General features: G+C 38.2%; 1 protein-coding gene and 1 long non-coding RNA gene across 5 annotated transcripts in view; one reads left to right on the top strand and one right to left on the bottom strand.

The window, feature by feature from the left end:
- The window catches only part of ST8SIA4 (ST8 alpha-N-acetyl-neuraminide alpha-2,8-sialyltransferase 4), a 53,677-nt gene extending 46,788 nt beyond the window's left edge, over nucleotides 1-6,889 (bottom strand). Inside the window, exons 1-2 of one of the 2 annotated variants that reach the window (XM_064405473.1) lie at nucleotides 6,150-6,889; nucleotides 1,826-1,957 (exon numbers count right to left, since the gene is read on the bottom strand). In XM_064405473.1, coding sequence (XP_064261543.1) covers nucleotides 1,826-1,929 — 104 coding nt within the window. In that variant the 5' untranslated portion in view covers nucleotides 1,930-1,957; nucleotides 6,150-6,889. The remainder of the gene's footprint in view (nucleotides 1-1,825; nucleotides 1,958-6,149) is intronic. The other variant, XM_064405472.1, reaches the window with a different exon arrangement.
- A 119-nt stretch (nucleotides 6,890-7,008) lies between these two features.
- On the top strand, nucleotides 7,009-9,544 carry LOC135291358 (uncharacterized). 3 transcript variants are annotated; one of them, XR_010354167.1, is made up of 3 exons: nucleotides 7,009-7,158; nucleotides 7,767-7,884; nucleotides 8,406-9,544. It is a non-coding gene; the product is annotated as an uncharacterized LOC135291358 (long non-coding RNA). The 3 variants fall into 3 exon arrangements; XR_010354168.1 differs by having other exon boundaries at nucleotides 8,388-9,544; XR_010354166.1 differs by having other exon boundaries at nucleotides 7,767-9,544.
- The last annotated feature ends 13,612 nt before the right edge of the window (nucleotides 9,545-23,156 follow it).

Raw genomic sequence — 23,156 nt, 5'->3', positions numbered from 1 at the left:
AAAAAATCTCACATATAAAAGTGGTTCTTAGGTACACAATAAGCCAGTGCACAAGACACACTGTTTTCTTCACTATACTAATGAGACAAAAAAGACCCCCTTCCCTGCATGATATTTAAAAAAATCTCACATATAAAAGTGGTTCTTAGGTACACAATAGTGATATATTACATAAGAGAAATTTCCCTCTCTGGAAGCAATAAAGAAAAAAGTTATTTTGAATCTCATTAACCTAGTAGATTGAAATGATACACATGTATTAACAGGATGAAAAAATACTAAAGCATTCTCTTCTGGTTCACCTCTTTGTCTGAATTTTTTTATTTATTATTTTTTATTTTATTTATTATATTTTATTATATATTTTTTATTTTATTTTATTTTATTATATAATATATATATTATTTATTTATTATATTTTATTTTATTTATTATTTTTGCATTTGGAACAGGTGGAAAAATGTCAAAACACAAGCTTAATTTTCTCTCTCGATTTTAACCAAAAGGTTATTGTAATATTTTTTCTTGTTGTTTGGCTTGAGCAGCAAAGCATATTGGTTTTAAATGATACTCAAATTTTCAGTAAAATGACTGAAAATAATTGTCTCTACTTATAATCACGCAATCATTTCCAAATCAGCTTACTTCACAAGTAGGAAAAGTTGTTTTCTCCCAACTTTTGGACCCATAACTTATGATACATATCTTTCTGAGCTACCTTTATCTTCTGCATGCTTTAGAATTAAGGACATGAAATAGCAGTCATCAAAAAAATCCCTAAATTTCTCCTTCAGAGAAGCCATGCTTTTATACATGAAAACAATGCCTGATTAAGGGGTTTGTAAACTGTCCTCTAATTAAAAAAAAATTAAAAATAAAAAAAAATTAAAGTAGAAAGAGAAATCACATAGAAACCACATTTTAATTAGAACACATTACTATTCAAAATCTTAATATTCAGAAATCAGGTCTAATCTGCTATGTGATTGTTGTTAAAAATAGCTACTTTCCCTAATTTTTCATATAATGCGACACTCCTAGATCTCCATACTGCCAATCCAGACTCCATATGACTCTCTCATGGGCCATCTTCCTGATGAATATGGGGAAGATATGACACCACACACTCAGAGACATCTTGCTACTCTATGTGGCCCCAAGGTGCAGAGATCCACTGTAGAGCCACATCAGAACGATAACACAAGAGTTCAACTCTGCTACTGGGTTGCTCCCTCAGCATAAGCCTAAGGCTCTTTTTAGCCTGACATCAAAAAAGGAAACTGCTTAAGTCACAGCTATTGTCAGGGTCTGACCCTGTGATGTGGACCAGCCACAGTCTCAAGTGGATTCACAACACTTGATGGCCCAGCTATTGACTCCTGCATCCCATCTGTTTGCCTAAGCTTCCTCTGTAGTCAAGGGAGGAAAACTGGTATGCTTAGGATACTTTCACCTGTTCTATATCAAACTTTTAGAATAAGAGAAAATCAGGTCCTAAAAGCAGTTTCTCACCACTGACTGTGGAAGAATTCTAGACAACCAGCTCAAATATAGACATGAATAATAGAGATTGATTGCACAGGTGTTACAGTCACAGCCATATGAAAACATTTTATTAATTCTTATGAAGGATGACTTTACTTTGAAGCCCAATGTCATGCAGTTGCATTTAACACTGAAACCTAAATAGATACAGTTTAAAAACATCCACCTGCAAATGTAAATCAAATTAGTGTTTTATAGACCAAAGGAATTATAAAGCAATATGAATGAAAATAATCATAGGCAAGGTGAAATTAATTGTTTTTTTATTTAAGAAACTCACCTTATTTCCATTACCAAAGAAGAATTGATTTTCCAACCTTCTGCAGCATGTTGGAAAATTGAGGAGCCACCCTTTCGAATTATCTTATTGGAGCTATTGATCATTGATCTACCCAAATTCAGTGTACCATCTCTGCAATGCAATATAGAAAACACACAATAACATCAAGGTTAACTCCAGTTAAGTCATTTATATCCCATGCACCAGCAATATATCCTTTTATTCACAACGAAAATAAGCAACTATCCCTTCACTTTCTAAAGAAAATAAACAGAAAAAATCTATGACACAGCTATCTGTAATAGCTGAATATGCCAATTAAGAGCTTAAATTTGTTTACATTTGTAATGGAATAGACACTACAAGAACTACAATAAACTCCAAATTGTGAATCTGGACAAAACTCCATTATGATTGTGAGGCAGATTCTGCACTTCTAGATTCCAAATTTCTAGTACTAAACTAAGAATCAAGTGTTACATTTCAAGCTTTTGCCCAGTTCATAATCTGCAATACTGGTTTAACAGATATCTTTGGCCTCCTGCTAAAGATTTTTAAGTATGGAATTCTGGAGCTTAATGGTATACAAAATACAAAATTTCACTAACACTTCATTAAACTTTTACATACACACATCAAAAACACTCCAATCATCTTATCCTGTCCATCCATCTTATGATTGTAACTTTTTGGCAAGGTAACATTAAAAAATAAATACAGTAAGCTTTGGATGATTACCACTGAACATCTGGTGAGCTAGCACAAGTTGCAGTGATATTAGCCAACAGGATAATATAAATGGGACAGAGAAGTCCAAACACTACAAGCATAATTTAAGGTGTTATGACTAAAACTCATTTTTATCTCCACATTTTTCCATTATCATCCATAGTGGATCATCCACAGTCTTTTAGATGCCAGAGCAATGTTCAGATCAGTTCAAACATGGCTGTTAATCACAAATATATCAAAGCTGTTGGATGTAAAAGTCTACCACAAAAAAAAGTCTTGTAACTCACGTGTGCACAGCACAATAACATACAGAAATCTGTTTGTCTGTTAAATAAACATGCTCTGAAATATTGCCAATAACAATAACTTTACTTGGAAACAGAATATCTCACCACAGCCCTTCCATGAACAAAATGGTAAAGATATGAGATTGAAAGCTTTCCAGAATTGCTGACTTTTGTTTTTCTGTGGCTGTAAGCTTTGACAACAATGGTATCAGTGCCTTTAGTAAGAAACACAGCAACATTACTTGCAATATTATTGTAAATAATATTATAAGTATTATTTACAAAAATACTTAGTAAATTTTACAACAGCCTAAACCCAAGCTAACCTGCAACAAGACATTAATTAAGCTAAATTAACAAAACTGGTAGTATGTAGCAATTTCTAATATGTGCTGTCATTGCAAAAGCCCCTATAACTAACAAACCATTACCACACTCTTCACCAAAACCATCCTGCACTACTTTCTCCCTTACCCTCACATGTCAACACCCTGCAGGCCAGACATCACACTGATGCAGAGGTAAGGCTGCCATCTACCAAAAACCTACAACTTTAGGTTCATGACCTGTACGCAAATTACCCAAACCCTGCTACCTTGAAAGCACGGGAAGATGCTGCAGAAGTCCCAAAATCCAATAATACCTTTTGCTATATTAAATTTTTTTATTCTCTGAAACTTTTCCAAATTCATTGTAATAATATTAATTACATACATATTCCTGTATGTATTTTCTACATGCATTTTCTACATGCATCTAAAGGAAAATGACCAAATTACATCCAGGTAAAGCTCTCAGTCTAAGGATACTTTGGAGATGCCTCTAGTTTATTCTAGATTAAATATTATTAAGTACACACTTGAACAGTGAAACAAGTGACAAAACTTAGTAACAAAATGCATTTCCAACACTTAAACCGTAGCACTTGAAATGTGGTTGATTTCCATAGTCACAATATACAACTGCAGTGAGTTACACAGATTGTACATCGAAAAAATGTTAAATTATGTTCTTATGAAACAAGGTCCTAGGCACTTTGTGTTCATGTTATTACTATGAATACAAATGTGCTCATTTAGATGCTCCTCTCTCTTTTATTAGATTAATTTTCACTTAAAGCAATATTAAATAAACTAATACATAAAATCAAAACTTTCTCCAGGTAATTCTTCGTTGTGTAAATAAGTGAAAGAAATGCAGATTATTTTGTATCTTCTGGAATCATTGCAAATCCTTTCTGATGTAATTGAAAAAGCTGCCAAACTGTGGCAGCAACTTACAGCTGACAGTATTAATCACTTTGGATTACTTTGCCTTGGTGACCAATCAGACCTATATAACAAAACTCTCTTCTCATGAAGATAGTTTATTAAATAAAGTAACTGACTTGAAGTGTATTCCATATCAGTAGAAGATGACACTGCCTAAGCAACACTACTCTGCCCATAGCATGCACGTTTCATTACTTGCTTAACCTTTAAAGGCATATTACTGTCTATTTGAATTAGGGTGCGCTTCACAGAAATTGTCCTATTCATTTCTCTATGAAAGCGCACGGTTGGTTTAGAGTTTCTCATGTTATTTGGAACTGTATATAGCCAGTCCATTTTGGACTGTCTGGTGCCGCTAATAACCATAAAATGGGCCACCTTGTACATTCATAACTTCTGAAAGTAAAACAACCCATGGAAAACTGACTTTGCTTGCCCATACGACCAGTCAAAAATAACCCAACATCCCAAACCCCTAATTCAGGAGAAAAGCAAGTGTAACATCAATAGGGGCAGCAGTTATGAGCAATACATTTTTAGGCTACTTTTTCTACTACATACAGTAATGCATGGGATGACAGACTGTGAAGACAAAAAATATTTCAACAGTGGAAGTGAGTAGTACCATACAGTACAAGAAGTCTCCCTAATAAATAAATAGAGATATCACAAATGACTAGTCAGAAGTATATTGCAGCTGTATTTTAAAAAGTTTGTTAGGAACATACGTATTTATAACTAAACACACTTGTTTTCTTCCATTTAATATTAAAACAACAGTTCATTTTAGTAAGATTTTAAGTTGTGTCAAACAATGTGCAGTAAGCAGAAGGCAGTTTTTTCTTTGCAAACTTATATGCACTGATTTCTGAATAATTTCACCAGTTCCTTCTAGTCTGAGAGGAAGGAGCACATACTAAGAAACATGGATATCAATGACAATTTTACTTCACATGTTCATTTTCACGTCTGTTTTTACACAGCTGTAACCTCAAATTTTAAACTTCTGTACATCTCCTAAGAATACAGGTAGCTTTGTGGTAGAAACCGGATATACACCCAGGCTTAACAAGAGGAAGAGATACCAGCAAGTTGTGAAAATCTTGAAAAACAAAGGAAGCAAATATTGCACACAGGCGAGGACAGCCCCTGCCCTCAGCACATGCCAAGGCCACAGCTGCCCAGCCGTGCTCAGCTGCTTGTGTCCCCCTCCCTCACCAGAGTGCTTGAGAAAGGGGGACGTGCTTCCTGTCTTTAACTCCGGAGGCCAAGTAGCCTGTAATTGCCTCAGCTTCCTCCAGGCCTGTATGGGTACTTACAATCCCCTCATGCCTCCTCCTTAAATTAAGGCAAGGGCTTACATAAGAGGACAAAAATCCACTGTGAAAGAATTCTACCTACAGTCGACATGCACGAGTAAACAGAAAGTGTGAGTTCCTACTTAGCTTTTATCGATTACATTGAAAGACCAATAAATTTATGAATTGCTCCAGGGAAATCGAAATCTTATACATCTCCATGGAAAAACCAGCTTGGCTGAAAACCCAGCCAGCTGAAAACTTCAGAGAACAGCTGCAAGTTGGGAAAAAAAAAATGAGGAATGCAGGCTTCACATAAAGAGAAAGCTGAGGTGCAAAGATAAAAATGGCAAGGAACACTCGGCCTTTCGTTTTGAGTCAAGCACAGGCAGCAAAGGGAGAGTATGTAACTGATGGTCTCAGCAAGGGGCCAGACTTTCCAGCGGGGGAAGCTCGAGAGCTAAGGGGGATGACACACACTTCCCTCAGAAAAAGAATCCTTAAGAAAAAGCCAAGTTAGGGAAAGCTTCCAGGCAAACATCAAAGACGGAAGTAGGCGTTCACCAGCATCCCAGCACGCTTGCCTGCGAAAGGCAAGGAACCGAGGCACAATGCGCTCCAGCAACCACAGTCCCGGCCTCTGGGGGCAACCGCGGACAGGTGAAACTTCCCAGGGGCTGAGAGGCAACTTCAGAAGCAGGGCAGCTCCCATCCTTTCCCGAGCACTCATACCCACCCTGCGGCCGTCGAGCCCTGGCAGCAAGCCCCGTTCGCCACTCGTCCCGCAGCGGCATCCGGGCCCACCGATAGCGTCCGCCAGCGAGAGTGCCGAGGTGCGCTTGCATCGCAGGCTGCGGGTCACAGCCCGAGTAGCGCCGGAGCACCTGACAACCCACAGGGCCAGCCGCCCCCTCGGACCGCCCTCCCGTCGCGGCGCCCCGCAGTTACCCGGCGAGAGCTGCCTCCTGCCGCTCCTCCGTCCGTGTTACTTCCTTCGTCTTATAGAAGATGAGAAGAAGACTTATGGTGCACACAGTCCACCTCTTCCTGACGGAACGCATGTCTTCTGCGAAAAGCGGGCCGCCTCCCCCTTTTCCTTTGTTTATCAGGGGTGTGCTGGAACAGCTGCACACGCGGCACGAATTACTTAAAACACGGCGATGTATTTTTTTTTTTCCGAAATAAATACAGAAGATAAAATAAAACCAGGCAGGAACAGAGGCTGGAGGTTCTTTGGCGTTTACTTTGTCTCTCTTTCGCCCTCCCAGACAGCTGGGCTTGCAAGCGGTGACCCACTCCCCTCGGCCGCGGAGAGGAGTCCGCGGCGTCGCTGAGCGTTAGGTGACCAGGGCCCAGACAGGGAGCGCTCCGCGGCTCTCCTCTGCGTCCAGATCCCTTGCGGAGCCGCTCGGCCAAAGGTACGGACCACTGCCGCCCTCGCCGGGGCGGAGATGGGGGCGGGCAAAGCGTGGCCAATGCGGGCAGAGCAGGTGGGGCCTTGGCGTGGGCGGGGGAGAGCGGAAGGACGCGGGCGGTGCTGGCGGGGCGAGAGGAGGGTGGGGGGTTCCGCCGGGAGCTCTGCCGGGAGCTCTGCCGGGTTTGGCGGGCGGGGGGTGTGCACTCCTTGTCTGGGTCACGTCAGTTGTGCCCGTGTCGCCAGTTGGGCGTCTGAAAGTGAGAGTGAAGGACTGCTAATGCTGTGCCGCAGAAAAGGAACACACTTCAGAGAAGGATGAGGAGTTCTGGTAATTTGTTTTTTTTTTTTTTTTTTTTTCCCTCGCTCCCGCTGTGGTTGATTGTGGCTTGAACAAGGCATTGGAGATTTCCCCCGGTCTTGGTGTCCCAAAGCCGCAGGAGAAGGCGGGAGTGTGGAAGGGAAGCGATGTGGCCCCCGCACAGACCCGCCTGGAGTGCTGGAGTCCGGCCAAATCCACCGCCCATGTTGCGCTCCCCAGGGTCTTGTTTCATCCACACCGTCTCAACACTGCCGTTATTTTCCTAATTTCTGCTGCAACAGTTTCTCTGAAATGCCAAAAAACCCCAAAACACGCCCCCCCCCACCAAAAACCAAACAAACAAAAAAAAAAAAAATACAAAAAACCCCGACCCTTTGAGATGGATAATGTAACATGAAAATTAAATTATTGGCTAAATCTGCTTTTCTCAGTGTTGTTTTGCCTTTTTCTAAGTGAGTGAACTGCCCTGGAGCTGTGCTTATTCTGTGTGACAGGGATCTGCCCACAGCTCTGAAGTTTGCTTTTGTAGAACAAGCAAGACCAATATGACACTTCTCCCACCAGGACCCACGAAGGGTTTCTGGTAAATCTAGCGTGACTTCTCTTTCCTGGCTTAGATTACAAGCAAGAGCTCATGGGATGACAGAACCTTCCCTGGTCTATTTGGTCTGATATCTTGTGTCCAAAACTGATCTGTAACAGACATTTCACAGGAGGATGCAAAGAAATTTGGAAGTAAGTACAGATTTTTCCTTTCCAGGAGAGTACTCCCTCATAGGCATGAGGAGTGAAGAAAGATTAGAGAAGTTGTTGAAAATCTTAAGGCTGCTAATAGTTGTTACATCAGAAAATCAGTTGCATGTAGTAAAAAACTTAATTTAGTCTCAGTGGAATGGAACGGAAATTGCAGTTTCCTTCCACACAAGCCAGATCAAGCTGCATTTTCTGTGCTCTTCTCTGCTGTGGCTCTGACAACTTAGTCTCAGAAATGATCTCTCTAAGGCATCAACAGCAAAAGGAGAAAAACTCATTCTATCTGTGAGAATGAATTTCAAATTTCCCATTTTATAATACCTGACATTCTTTTCTAAAAAACTAAAAAGTTTATTACAAGCAAAACCCTACTTAATACCTTTGTAAAAACTATATCACATGGTCAGCCTAAAAGTCAGAATTCTGTCAATTCTGTTGAATATCTGTGATAATTTTTAATACCTTACATGATTTTTGTATATTAGATTATTTTTTTTATTTAGGTGGACTAACTGAAAATTGAAAAGGTGTTGAAAATGTATATAGAGGATCCCGAATTCACATGTCTTCAGAGGTGGTTTTACTAGATTCCATCCTCAACTCCAAAGGCAGCTTGTGATAGTTAGCCACAGCAGCTCTTTGGTTTCATGCCAGGCCACATGTAGGTTCAGAAGAAAACAGTGTTACCTCCATCTTCTTCTTCTCCTCTCCCTACTGCTGCACTTCTTCCTCCCTGAAGGTTAAAACCCAGCTCCCCTGCTGCTTCATGAGAACTAATCTTCACCCCATGCAAGAAATCCCTGCCTGCATCTAAGACAATTGAGAACTGACAGTGATGATCCTGCCGTGCCCAGCAGAGCCCTTTTCTCTCCCTGCCCAATATGGTTGCAACAGTCCAACTGAAATTCACCAAAAAAGTTCAGTCTCCTAACCATCAAGACTCAAAAGGATTTTTCCAGTTACTGCAATGTAAAACTGTCAGTTCATACTTGGGTAAAATATGGAGAAAACCACTTCTTAACAAAAGTCCAATGCACATAACAACCTGTGGCATCTTCCAGAAAATTTCAGCTGTTCCCATGCCTGTCATTCTACTACCATGAAAATATACTTTTGGGTCAGAAAAGGACTATGGCATCCTGAGAAGTAAACCAGCTCATCCCCTACAGTGATTCACTGTCTTCACCTTCTATCCATGCCATTGAAAGCTCCGATGTTATCTATGTAACAGGGACCCAGAGTCTCAGAAGCTGCTTAAAAGTGGAGCCAGAGCAAGTTCCCAATTTGTTTATTCCTCTTCCAAATCACTCCTGAGCTTTCATTCAGAAATAGACTTACAGCTGTGACTACAGTGAGGAGGACCCCTCTCTTAGTTGTTCTGCCCTTCCTTAGGTTTCCCTCCTGGTATAGTTTTATTCTCTACTGTATTCTCAAGTAACAGGCAGACACAAATAATACATATATGTATAGCACATAGGTAATATAATGCAGCCAGATGTTACATTTCATTTACAATGATAGAATTAATTTTTTTACAGAAAATGAGTTTACTGTGCAGAGTTTAATTACTCATATTTAGTATTTCACCAATTCCTTTATCTTTCTTTAATGTGCCATCTACAGCAGTTCATACCTCTAAAAAGCTAGCTAAATTATGCCTTGAAATTATTCTTTCTCATACATCCTAGTGATATTTAAATCATTAATCAATTTAAATATTTGAATAGCATTTGTATCAAATAGTATGGTTTATTTTACATTAATTAGAGGCATAGTTTAGCTCTGTGAACCAGAAACATGTTCAGTAAATCCTATTTCATGGCATCTGGTGATAAAAATAGAATTTCTTTCACTAAGACTATTGGAGGAGCAAAAATGTGAATAATACAAATAATCATGCATTTAAGCATTTCAAATTTCAGAGAGCTGATTAGTTTCTATGACAAAGAGTTCTTTAAGAACTGCATTTCATGCTGAATATGGTGGCTAGAAACATGAAACATTTATGTTTGTTAATGCATATTACCATATGAAGTCCCTTTTTCATTAAGAATATTTCATGTTTTATGTGGGTGGCCAGATATCTCTTCTGAATTAATTTAGCTTGTTTTATCACTGAGGACAAAAAACACTAGAAGAGATTTGCTGGGGAAGCTAGCAAATCCCTAGTTGTCTTTAGGACCAAGTTACAAAAATCTGGATTTTTAACTCAAGGTGGAAGGATGAATGAGGTAAGTTTGTGAGGTACCCTCCAAGTATTTTTTAACATATAATTTTAATGTCAATCTATTAAATTACAGTGAATACAGATTTCTGATTGCTATATAGTAACTTTCAACAAAATACACAACATTATGGAAAGGTCATGTGTTTATACATGCATTTGTTTCAGGAGCAGGCAAGGCTGATGAGGCATTATTGCATTTGCTTAACAACATTAATTCTGATTGAATCCTATGGAATGTATTTAATAGTATTAACCATTCAAAAATTTTTGGAAAAAAACGCAGCTAAAACAATGAATGGTGCTTTATGAATTTATAAGTACTACTGCTACTTCAGTCTGTTGGCATTGCTGACTCCAATATCCTTCAATATTTTCATTAATAGCTCAAGCAAAGGCAGCAGACATCCCAATAGTTGCTTATGACTAATGTGCACAGAACACTTAAACCTACAGAATTGCTCATACAGCCTAAATTTGAATATTTTCTATGCTTCTGATTGTCGTCATCTATCATAGTTTCATCAAAATGTACACCTCTTGAAATAGTTCTTCTTCCTCTTGTAGCAGAAGTCCACTATTCCATTTTTTGCATTACTGGCATTAAAAATAGCAGCACATCAAATACTTAATAATTATAATGCAACAGCTTTTCCATAGGGAGCAGAATAAAAGATAATGCACTAAGCTGCATTTTTGCATAGTTATTATACCATATAGGACTCAAGATTTAGGTTGGTGGATGTTAAATTTCTCATGATGTTCAGAGTCCAGAAAGGGAGCAAGAACCTACTTAAATGGTAGGTTACAGTGTAAGATGTATCCAAAAGTGTATATTCTATGTATATTCTGTTACTGTCTTCATAAAATGTTAAAACAGGTGGGGCAGTGTTCTTTATTCCTACCATGAGACAGCCCTGAAAACTCCCTCCAGAGGGCTGTCTCTGCAAATGGGCCATCAAGGTCTCACAGAATGACTCATAAAATTACACCATCCCATGGTGAGATGCTCCGCCCAGGGGGAGGAACCAAACCGTTCTACCTGTGTGTAATATGAGGTTTAGAACACCGGAGTAGCACCACTGGATTCCCACAGGAAAAGAGCATCATTATCACCACTGGAGCTCCACAGAAGGACCAGGCTTTACTACAGGATCACTGCTTTGACAGAACCACACCATCACTTCAACCTGACTACAGCCACCATTTAACTGGACTTCTCCCATCATGTTAACCAACAGGGTGTCAGGTTGTATTCTGACTCTATCAGGTTAAGCTAGTGTTTCTATACTATTGTCTTTATTTAAATTTTCCTATTAAATTGTAGTTCTGACTTGGAATCTTCCACTGGTTTGCCTTCAAACTAGTGCAAATGGAGAAGTATGACTAATTCAGGCATACTGAATAAACAAGGTAAGAAATGCATATAGCTGTGTCTGGTTTTTGTCTTGATCTGTCCTTCTTGCAAGAATACACCCCTTGTCTCCCTTACTTAAATGTGCCTGTGCCTGTGGTCAAGCCCTAAATTCACTTCATTGATCAGATACAATTCTGTTTTGGACTCCGAATGAAGAATTTTTCTTTCTAGAAGATAAAATATGACTTGGCCAGAAGACTGCTTTTTACTTAGGTGTTTCTTTTAGGTAAAATGAAAGAAAATGAAGTCAATTTCTGGCCATATTTCCATGCTTGTAGTTTAACTTGTAAATTGCAAACACATCTAAAATGTAACTAGATAAACATTTACAACACCAGAAAGCAATTTTCTTTCTGATTACATCAAACCTCCATTCCTCTTTTCATTAGGGCAACAGGGAAGCTTTTCCTTCAAATTTTGAAACTAGCAAAAATGATTTAAAGTATTTACAGGTAAGACTTAGGGAATCAGTCAATATAACCTACACTATTGTCCAGCCCTGCTGAGACATTCCTTATGAGTTAGGGGGTATTCCTGAGAGTTCAAAGGTCTCTACATATTGCTGAAGGAGAGAAGAATTAAAAACAGCTATATGTTATCATTGGGTTAATTTTAATGTGTTTGTGCTTGGTCATCCCTGCAGTGAAATCTTGTCCAAAGTCTTTCCTCTTAGGTGTTAAGGTTAGGGTTTAGGTTTGGAGTGAGTAGTCAGGATTGGGTTTGGGGTTAGGGTTGAGGTGCCTAGAATTAGGGTTGTGATCATTGCAGTTTAGGGTTATGGTTAGGGTGGTAGGGTTAGGTGTTGGGCCTAGGGGTTACAGGTTAAGGTTGGGGATTAAGGGTTATGTTTTGGATAAGGTTCAACTCAGTTTTAGATGTCTTAGATCAGTGAATCCTGCAGAGTCCCTTACTCCATCAACAACCAAGAAGGCCTGAAACTGTTTGCCCTATGTACTGGTTTTGACCGTTACAATTTTTTTCATCTGATAAGCTAATATGTTTTGCATTTATGCTGAATACAGGCTTGATAGTATAAAGATGTTTTTGTTATTGCATACTAAAGACCTTTTTTCTTTTCCATACCGACACACTGACAAGGAAGTCGGAGATATGTGATAAGATGGGAGGAGACGTGGCCAGGATGGGTGCCCATATTTACCAAAGACATCATGCTCAGTATGCAAAGTGGATGAAGAAGGGGGGAAAGGTGATGTGAGGGGATGTTTGCAATGATGGCATTTGATGTTTACCTTTCCAAATTACCGTTATGCATTATGGGGCTCTGCTCTCCCCGATGTGGCTGAACATTTACCTATCCATGGGAAGCAGTGAATTAATACCTTGTTTTGTTTGCTTGTGTGTGTGGCTTTTGCTTTCCTTATTAAACTACCTTCATCTCAGCCCTGAAGTTCTCTGGTTTTTACCCTTTGAGTTAGCTTCCCCTGTTCTACTGGTGGGGCAGTGAGTGAGGGACTGGGTTGCTAGCTGGAGTTTAAAGCACAACACCCTGTATTGATCTTGTGGTGTTTTCAATGGCCCTCCTGAGCTAAGAAGTGAGATCAGACATGTCAAGATGACATCAGGCATGTCATCTCTGCTTTTGCAAACTCTTTTAACATGGCACAAAATATCCAGGTTGATTTTTTTTCTCCTAATATTCAGGCAAGCTTCTAGGGCAGAAAGGCCTGGAATCACAGCAAGGTGAACTTGGGTTCCCACACAATCCCAAACCCCTGCACAACAGTGTGATTAGTTATAGTTAAGAAATGGTGTCAACACACCTGCTAGCAGTCTTCTCTTCAGTTGTTACTGCAAAAATGAAGTTTAAGGAATTATCTCATAGTCATAAAATAATACTCACTTTTCATTTATTAATGTAGAGTTTGCATGTTGATTTCTTTTTCAGAGTGAGTAACCGTGGTTGTAAAAGCTGACTTTGTCCTTCATTTGGGAGGCTATGCTTTAGTTTCATTTATTTATATCTCTAACACATTAGTGCATGAAGTGAAAATTTATTTCCTAAGAACATTTTTGTGAAATTATGAGCGATTACTTTATGAGTTCTCCATGACTGAGAATGGGAAAGAGATTTTCTGAGAAGCTAAATGGTGGATTTGTGAGGTTCTCTTATATATATTTTAAAAACAGTGAATAGCCTCCCAGTGAGAACCATCATTTTAATAAAATTTTACAGCCAGATACTCACCTAGACTACAGATTTGAAGATGGGGAAAGAATGTTTTTTTTCTGAATTCCAGCCACAGCAACAGCTATTCAGTCTTTGGGAACTAATTCCCATTTTTATTACTACAATTTTAAATTTTGCTTAATTTAATGCTGATTAAATTATATAGCTAGACAGTACAAAATTGCTTGGCTTTTATTACTTTGTGCTAGATGAAGTCATACAAAAGAGTTTCCCACGCTTTCAACTATGTTTTCTTACATATTTCTTTGACAGTAACACTTTAAGGCATTTACTGAGTTTGACATTTTGTTGAGATTTTTTTTCCTTTCTTTTTCCTAAATGGAAAAGCGTAGTTCAACAACACTGTTACGGCATCCTTATAAGTTTCAACAAAAAGAAATCTTCTCCACATCCAAAACTGAATTTCTGCTCATTGGGACAGGTCAGACCTTACATTAATTTAGCCTGTTCTGCACTGACCTGGCATACAAAGCCTATAAAAAAAGGATTTTTTCTCTGTCTTCATCAGCAGTTTATAGACCTTACAGACCTTAAGGTAAACAAGCAAGCCCTTTTGATTGGCAGCTAAAATACCTTAACATAATAATGTATTTGCTGCAGACAAAAGCATGTGTTTGAATTTTTACTGCATAATTAACAGATGCTCTAGGTTTACAGTACACTCTCTGCTGTGGTAAATTGTGAAACTAATTCTCAGCCTGCATTGTTATGATCAAGTTCGTCTTTATTGACTGCTTTCAATGACAGTTTTACAGTGTAAGTGAGACAAACTGGTTTACAACAAGACCTGGCGCAAAAAACAAGAACCCCCACTTCATCTACTCCATTCTAAGAGTAAGTAAGTAGTATCCTCTTCAGGTCAAGTCATTCTGTTAGATGCAAGGATGTCCATATTTTCCCCCTTCTATGTTTTATTTCTTTGCAAATGAGGATTTGGCTCCACTCACAGGTGACCAGAGTCCTAGGTGTTTAAATTCCTATGGGAAAGCCTGCACCAGAAATTTTCAGTCTGCAGGGAAGACACCAGCACCAACCTGGGCAAGATAAACCCACAGGGAAATTACATTTCCCATGTCCCCCAGGTCAATTGGAAGACATGTGAAGGAGATCTAAGATTGTGTTGCTGATCTGCTGATGTTAGTGTTAAATTTTGATTGACTTCAGCAGTGTTAGGGTATCCCTTCATCTCACCTAACTTCTAGTAATATAGTCAAGATAGGCAGCCACTGAATTTTAAAATGACAATATATCAATAAAGATATTTCTTAGTGTTCTCTAGTATTTTTCATTAAATCTCTTGAACTAAAAAGTTTTAAAAATCACAAATAATGCAACTTTATCACATAAAAATTGAAGTAATAATTGAATCCTATTACTTAGGATTAGGTAGTCTCCTCAAAGACAGTATTGAGGGCAGTTATTTTTTTTTGTGACAGTAATTTCGATGACTCAGGAAAAGTATGCAAATTCTTAACCAGACACAGTTATAGAAGTCCTTTAGAAGCTTTGCAATGCTGAGACTATTTCTTCTAAGGAAGTATAAGAATTGTATCAATTTCAGACCTAGTCTTTTGACTTCTATAAATATGATTAGCATTAAATTAAAGGCAGAAGACTTTTTAGTTTGGCTTTGACAACTTTATTTTCTAGTGCTCTTTAGAGAATATTATGTCACAAAATAGCTCTTTTTGATAGAAACGAAGAGCACCATTATTTTTTAGTTAGAGGAATGCTATGGAAACTAAATTTGATTTACCAAGCTAATCACAGACTGTGAACTTTAACATTAGAGCAGAAGAAATAATTCATTTTGAAATCATTGGCTTAGCCCTAAATGAAACAAAGTAGTATTGTGAAAGGAAGAAAAAGTATATATGTGAACAAACACTTGTAAAGGACTGTAAGTCACAAGGTGTAAATATTCTCTAATTACAGAATTACAGAGGAAGAGACAAATCTAGTCTGAAGTGCTTGAACAGGAAATCAACACTTAGCTCGGCAGATTTTTGGGATATTTTCCATGTTTTCACATACCTGTTTTTTCTGACTGGAAAGTGGGAAAAATTGTGTTTGTCTTAGGCTAAAGAAAGATATGATAAATCCAGGTTTGTGTCCAGAAACAGGTACTTAGAAATTATTTTTCTCAGTTGTTGCAAAGTGCTGTAGTCTTGTTGTTTGCACTCAGTGGAGAATTTCCACAATGCAAAACACGGATGTGCCACATCTAGGTCTGTTCTCATTTCCATGTCCTTTTCTCAAAATAAAAAATAACATGCCAAGCAGAGAATAGACAGAAGTGTAGTGTACAATGACAATCCTCTCTAGCAGTGACTGGAAGTTGCTTTGTAGTGAGATAAGTCCTACCAGCTCAAGCTCTGGCACAGAGCACAAAAACATTCTGTGCTCTCAGAATAAGACATTAGGAAGCCCTTTTTTTTCACAGGAGTGTAATATTTATTATGAGTTCCAGGTGACATTTGCTTCCTCCAAATCAATGGCTTTCAGATTTTATAGTATGTTATAGGGATATCACTTGGCACTTACAGGTGCATTGACATTCAGCTTTCAAAAGCACCTGTGATACCTTAGTCTGCTTGAACCACACCACTACAAATGGGATTTAGCAGCATCTTTCCCTGAATCTTGAGCTGGACAAATTAATCCTGGACATATCTTACATCCAGGACTCCTAGCATTTCGGTCAGCATCTCAGATTGTAAAGATTTGAGCTGTGCATCCTGCAAAGAAGTATTGTTAGGGCAATGGTTTTAGAATTCAGGTTGATGTTTTTGCAAGAAAAACTTGCTTATTTGGAGTGAACTTAGTACATTTTCATTCCAGGGAAGCAAGTAAATTGCTAATGAATGAGCTCAGGCTTGCTACCAAAGAAATCCTTGCTCTTTGCTGGGTTAACTCTTAACTCTTTCACATGACATTCTGTGCTCTTCCCCTGTGAAATTCTTTCCACAGGGCAACCCAGAAAGCAATTTGATGATATGGACTTTCTTCAGATGAAACATCGTTATGTATTCACAGATCTCCTTCTCCACTGACAGATCCTACACCATACAAATGCTCCTTGCTTTTTATCCTCAACAGATACACCTCTTCTGTCAGGCTACCAGTTCTTTGGATTTGTGAACACAATGTTTTTTTCCTTTGTCTTGAGTCCCTATATCTATGACATTACATACTGGTTTTGCTCTGTCTCCTCTACAGCACTCTATATTTTTAAGCTAACTGAATTTTGTGTCATTTGCTCAGTTTCATCTTTAGATTTGGCTTAGTAATTGCTTCCTAAAGGCTGGAAGATATACCCAAACTCTGGCAAAACCAATTGGATCCTTTGCCAATCAAGTGAAAGTAGCATTTTCATAAGGTGAAACTTTATAACCATGCTGAATAATCTTCAGCAGTGTTCTTAACAGTATAGTCCTGTATTTAACCATAGGTTTTCTTATATTCCACCAGAGAGGTGAAAGTAGAGCTGAAAACACTACATTTCTGCGTGTTCTGCAGGCCCTTTCTCAACCCACCCTGTGCATGCTCAGTAGTACTGAACAACCCATGCAAACCACAAAACACATGGCTGGCACCTTTGCTTCCATGCATCATGTAATACCCTGGCTTCCTGGCTGTCACAGCCTGTATCTCGTCATCTCCTTGGTACTGATATTTACATTTCAACACTAGAATTTTATTTTTTGAGCCAATTTGAGCTCACAGTTGTTGTATCAAAGTACTGTTAATTCTTATCTCCAAGTTTCTTCTTGGCTTAGTGAGTTTTAGAAAGTTTTAGCTATCTCCCTTTTAAATTGGCAGCTCTGTATTCCAACTACTATCATTGCTCTCCAGAAGGATTTATTTAAATCAATTAAGACTGCAAGACTTCTTTGTTATGTTAGTAATTCTACTTTTCAGTTGAAAACCAATATGTTCCCTTTCCATATTAAGTAAAGCAGACCTTCAGTTTCTGTCTCAGGTCTCAAGTGAATATTAACTGAAGCTACAATTTCAGTCAGCCCCTCATAACTATCACATTTTAATTCTGCTGCAACACTTGCCTGGCCTTTCCTTCCAGTCACGACATGTTTATGTGTCTGTGGGAAGGCTCTTCTGTGGGTAGTCAGTCCATAGCTGCTCTGCCCTTTTTCAGGCAAGAGTGAAAGAACTCTGCCAGTCTCCCTGTAACTTGTCTGTGTGTTAATGATATCCTTTTTTAGAGTTTCTCTATCTGAGAAGTGAAACACTTAAAATCCAGGGGTCCTGATTGAAACAGTACCTACTTTTGCAGTTGGTCTTCTCAGCTGTTCAAGTGAGGTTGAAACAGAAGGGAAGGTATCTCAGCAGAAGCCAAAGTGATACCTGGGCTTTTCCTTCATTCCTCTAGAAAAAAATGAAAGGTGGCAAAGAAAATTTAGTTCCCTTGTTCTTTTGAACTTGCTTTAATTCTTAGTGATCTCCTTCAGTGCAACAATGCAATCTTTTGGATGCTTTTCTCACCAAGTTTCTGGACCATGTGGCTAAGGAGATCTGTCAGAGTAGATATTTAATTCAGCAGTTTCCAGCAACAGTGACTCCTTATGCTGTGAAATGTTTGACCGGGCCCAGAAAATAAAAATTTCCTCTTGCTATCACTTCTTTATGCCATATTTCCATTACATGGTTTGAGAAATAAAACAAACACTTAGCAAAAGTGAAATAAAATCTCCTATATCGGTCAGTCTGACCCTCTGTAAAGTTTGGAGGTTTTTTTCTGTTTAAAGCAAATTGCAATGTAAAGAGATTGCATATGTGAAATACTATATGTCTAAAAATTCAGGAACCTATGAAGTATTCCATCTAGATTAAGTTACTCAAAATTTAAAGAATTCTTTGATCTGTGCCTAAGAGGTTGTTTTGAGGGGGAAGTGCAAGGTGGCCTGTGAAACTGCAGACACATCTTTCTAAAAACCTGCAATATAACTGTCATTATAGTTGAATATCACAGAATTTATTCAGTGACCATATTTGTCATGACATGAAAGGCAACATACAAAGTTAGTCAGAGGAAAGAGGCTTACTCTACAAATCTCGACAAATACCTCCAAGGCTAGTGTAAACTGTGCTTCACAAATGCTCTTGTTATAAAGCAAAATAAGAAAGAAACTCCAGATAATTAAATGTAGGTATTATAACCAGAGTCACAGAAGGGTAAATCACTAACTAGAACAAGGCATCTCTGTAATAAATGTGTCAGTTCTTAAAGAGAAGTGCTGAGCAATGCAGGACAAAAGAGAATAAATTACACAGTCCATAACAGCAGCAATAACAACATGTGCTGTCTAAAAAATACTGCTGATGAAAAAAGCAAATAATTTGAAGTTGGTAGTGATGCAGAAGTATTTGTTGGTTAGGATTCATTGTAGATATACAAGAAGATATTCTGCAATTAACTCATTTATTACAGCAAAATATAAGTATGAACTAAAGTTTTTACAGAGTATCCTTGGTTGGCTGTGGAGATGGTGAAGGTCCTTGAGGGGAAGATATATAAGCATTGGCTGAGGTCACTTGACCTGTTCAGCCTGGAGAAGAGGAGACTGAGGGGAGACCTCATTGCAGACTACAACTGCCTTGTGAGGGAAGAGGAGAGGCAGACACTGATCTCTTCTCTGTGGTGCCCAGTGACAGGACTCTACTAAATGGCATGAAGTTAAGTCAGGAGAGGTTTAGTATCACCGGCCAGGGGCTATGTGCAAATCACAAATGGAACTGGACTGCTAGGAATGTGTCTTGAGCAGTTTTATTTTCCAGCACCAGTCTCATTACAATGGGAAGATGCCAGCAGCTCACATCCCAGGCAGCAGACCAAGGACTTAATGTTACAACTTACTTTATAAGTTTTTTGAGCAATCACACAAAGCAAGAGCATATTGACAGTAGTTCTATCCAACCACTCTAAGCACATTTACCTTCGGTTAAAACAATGCTTGCTTATTTAGAATACAATACCTGTTTGTAAGCCTTAAAACACAATGCACAGATCTCCGTTAGTAAACTTAGAACTTCCTAATATCTTGAGAGATATACTTTTCTGCAGATTAGGGAGTTATTCTAGACAAGCGTTAATACAGAGACCATTGTTCCATTTGTCCTTACTTTTCTACTTTTTACATAAGTTTTCTGCTGACTTATTTTATGGCTACTTCTTAGCTCTAATCACAGTTCTGCTGTCTCTGAGGCCTGCCTTTCACAGCTTTCCCAAAACCTTCTGATTTTATGGATTCCCACAGTTTAGTTTTTGATGAACAGGGTGGTTTGGCACTGGAACAGACTCCCCTGTGGAAGTGCTCACAGCACCAAACCTGACAGAGTTCAAGAAGTGTTTAGGCAATGCTCTCAGGCCCATGGTGTGATTCTTGGGGATGGTTCTTTGCAGGATGAGGAGTTGGACTTGATGATTGTGATGGGTCCTTTCCAACTTAGAATATTTTGTGATTCTGTATAGACTTAAAGTTCTCTTTGTTCTGGATGCATTTTGCTTTTTCATGAGATGAGCTATTTTATCACTCAGGGTTTAAAAATGTTTTCAAATTTTAGGCAAAACAATAGTTTGCTAGAAGAAAGTCCATTCCAATAATTTTTACTCTTGGTAGACCTAAATCAGTTTGCCACAAAAAAGATTGACTCCAATGCACCATTTGAAGAGAACTTCTGTTTGTAGAAAATGGTCTATACTAAGTTTTCTTTAATGTATAGAGGTTAACTTAGGCTCATTTATGAAAAATAAATATATTCTCCTGTTTACTAAGTTTTAAACATATATTTAAGCACAGATTTACTTATGTTGTAACATTTTTATTTCAGCAGTAACAGAATCTCTGAAAGCTGATGTGGTTGAAATATTACCCTGATCAACTCTCTTTTCTCCATGTGTATTTTAGGATTTTCAGTTCAGCCTAAAATCAATTACATTCACTTAAATAAACAGTATGGGGGAAATACATAACACTGCTCCTCTGCATACATGCACTGGCTATTAAAGAGCTTTTTTAGAAGTAATTTCCTGAGGCTTTGTGGATACTCTTCTGTATCTCTAAGCATTACATTAACAGCATATTTATAGTCATGTGCATATAAATCAATCACTACAGTTGGGTTTTAAATACTGGCCAGTGCCTGTAAGTGTGTTATATGAAGTGATTTCTAAGTCAATATCAAGTGTGTTCTTTACTGCTGTTTATAGTTGGCCTGTGAACAACAGCTGCTGAGTTCTCTTAGAACTCAGAACTGGGGTGACAGGTACTTCAGAAAAGATTCTATCACACTTTACAGGCAGCAGAGAAAATCAGACAGGTTTAATCTTCAGTGTCCTTAGTACTTTTTAGTCCTAACAGATAATACTGTCTTTATATTCCTTCTCAGGGGGTTTTGGCTTTTAGGTGTTTTTTTGAGGGTTTTTTGTGTGGTGGTTTTTGGTGGGGTTTTTTGTGTTTGTTTGTTTGTTTGTTTGTTTGTTTGTTTGTGGGGTTTTTTTGTTTGTTTGGGGTTTTTTGTTTGTTTTTTTGGATTTTTTTTTAATGAGTTCATTTAAGAACAGGTAGAGATATTTTAAAATGGCATAGTTCTAGTTACAATCTAAAATTACTAACAGGGTGCATGTGTGGTCCAATATTTATAGAAATAAATACAGATTAAGGAGATATGCCAAGTATAGGAGGAGTTTTGTGCATTAAAATCCATATTCAATTTCCATGCTTCAGAAAAACCTCATTGAATGCATACACTCCAGCTATCACATTATTTTTAGCAGCTCTGCTTTGGAAGGACTCTCATAGTGCAGCTATTTAATCAACATTTTTCATTATTTATATGGAGAAATTTAACTAGCTGTTGAATTAATCAATCAAGAACTTGAACCTCTGAAGTGGAGCAGCACCCAGCCAATATTACAGAAGCTAGCTCAGTCTACACATGTTCTTACCACATTAACTGAAAACAGCAGAATCAAGTCATATCTCACTTGAATTTTACCTTCATGCCATCCTAAGTACCTACTCATCAGTCCTGGTCAATTGACTGTGGACATGTTTTCTACTCGAGGGCCTGGATTAAAGACTGAACGATGGATAATAGTTTAAAGATAAAGTACTTACTTCTTAATTAATTCCTGCTAAAGAGGAAATATTGTGTTAATCCCATCATCTTCCCATCATCAGATTAAAAATGCAAAAATACAAAAGTAGACAGGGATGTTTATAGTACTGCAACTGGCTTCTTTCTAAAGGCTATACTCTATTCCATTTGAACAGTTTCCAAAAAAGCATACTCTGAGAATATCTCTTATTTAAAATCTTAACAATCAAGATGGGAATGAACTACAACCCTGGCAGTTAAATAGACATAAGGTCTGAATAATAACTCAAAAAACATATAGATTTTTAAGTAGTGTCTAAACATACTGTTTTAACATTAAAGTGTTTGAGCTCTTCTGCCCAACCCCAACCTCCCCAGCTAAGTCATCTGATATATTTGCCTCATACTTTTTTTTTTTTTTCAAACTATTGCTGAAGCATTTTGGCTTCTTGTTAAATTTATTCTTGTTATTATTTTATTTTTAATGTGTAAGAATTAAAAATTGCACAACTGTTTTGCTTTTTTCCCGTGTAGATCTAATTCAGATAATCATTCACATAATAACAATTTTCTGAACAGGAATGGTTTTTTTCCAATCAAGACCAAAAAAAAAAAAAAAAGTAAAAAATATAAATGCAAAAAAAAAACCAAAAAACTTCTTTCCAATCCTTCTCTACTCCCCCGGGCAGGGGAGGAGACTGCACCGGCCAAGCTGTGGCACAGCAGCTGACAGCGTGGGGGCACTTCCCAGATGCGCCAGGGGCGTCAGGGGAGCGCCTCAGCAGGAGGCAGTGGTGGGCAGCAGGGAGGCGAAGTGAAGAGAAGAAAAGAGGGACTCTTCTCGGGGGCACAGTCCAGAAGTTTTATTTGCTTCCGGGGAAGCCAGCCAGGAAGAGACCTCAAGGAAGGGGGTGCAACAATATATAAAGGGGGTGGAACACTCGGGTGGGGATTACACAATAACCTATAAGGGAATACTTAGGAGGGAACAAACTTATAACAGACATGTTGGCTACACCACGACACTTCTTGAACTGATGAATCTCTTTCTGTTTTCAAAATATCTTCCATATGTATATTAATAATTCTTAGACTCATGGTAAGTGCAATGTGAGTAAACTGCAACCTTATGTTAATACACAAAAAGATTATATATGTCTGCAGATGATCTTGTTCTTTGAAGTTGTATAACATGGAATAGAGAAAGGTCTCCCCATTTCTCCTCTTCAGCTGTCTAATAACTGCTAAAAAGTAGTTTCATCCACTTTTTCAAACACAGACTCACT

The sequence above is a fragment of the Passer domesticus genome, chromosome Z (genome assembly GCF_036417665.1).
Source record: "Passer domesticus isolate bPasDom1 chromosome Z, bPasDom1.hap1, whole genome shotgun sequence".
Classification (NCBI taxonomy): domain Eukaryota; kingdom Metazoa; phylum Chordata; class Aves; order Passeriformes; family Passeridae; genus Passer; species Passer domesticus.
Note: the sequence above shows the minus strand (reverse complement) of the source record. Positions and strands in the feature narration are given on the sequence as shown.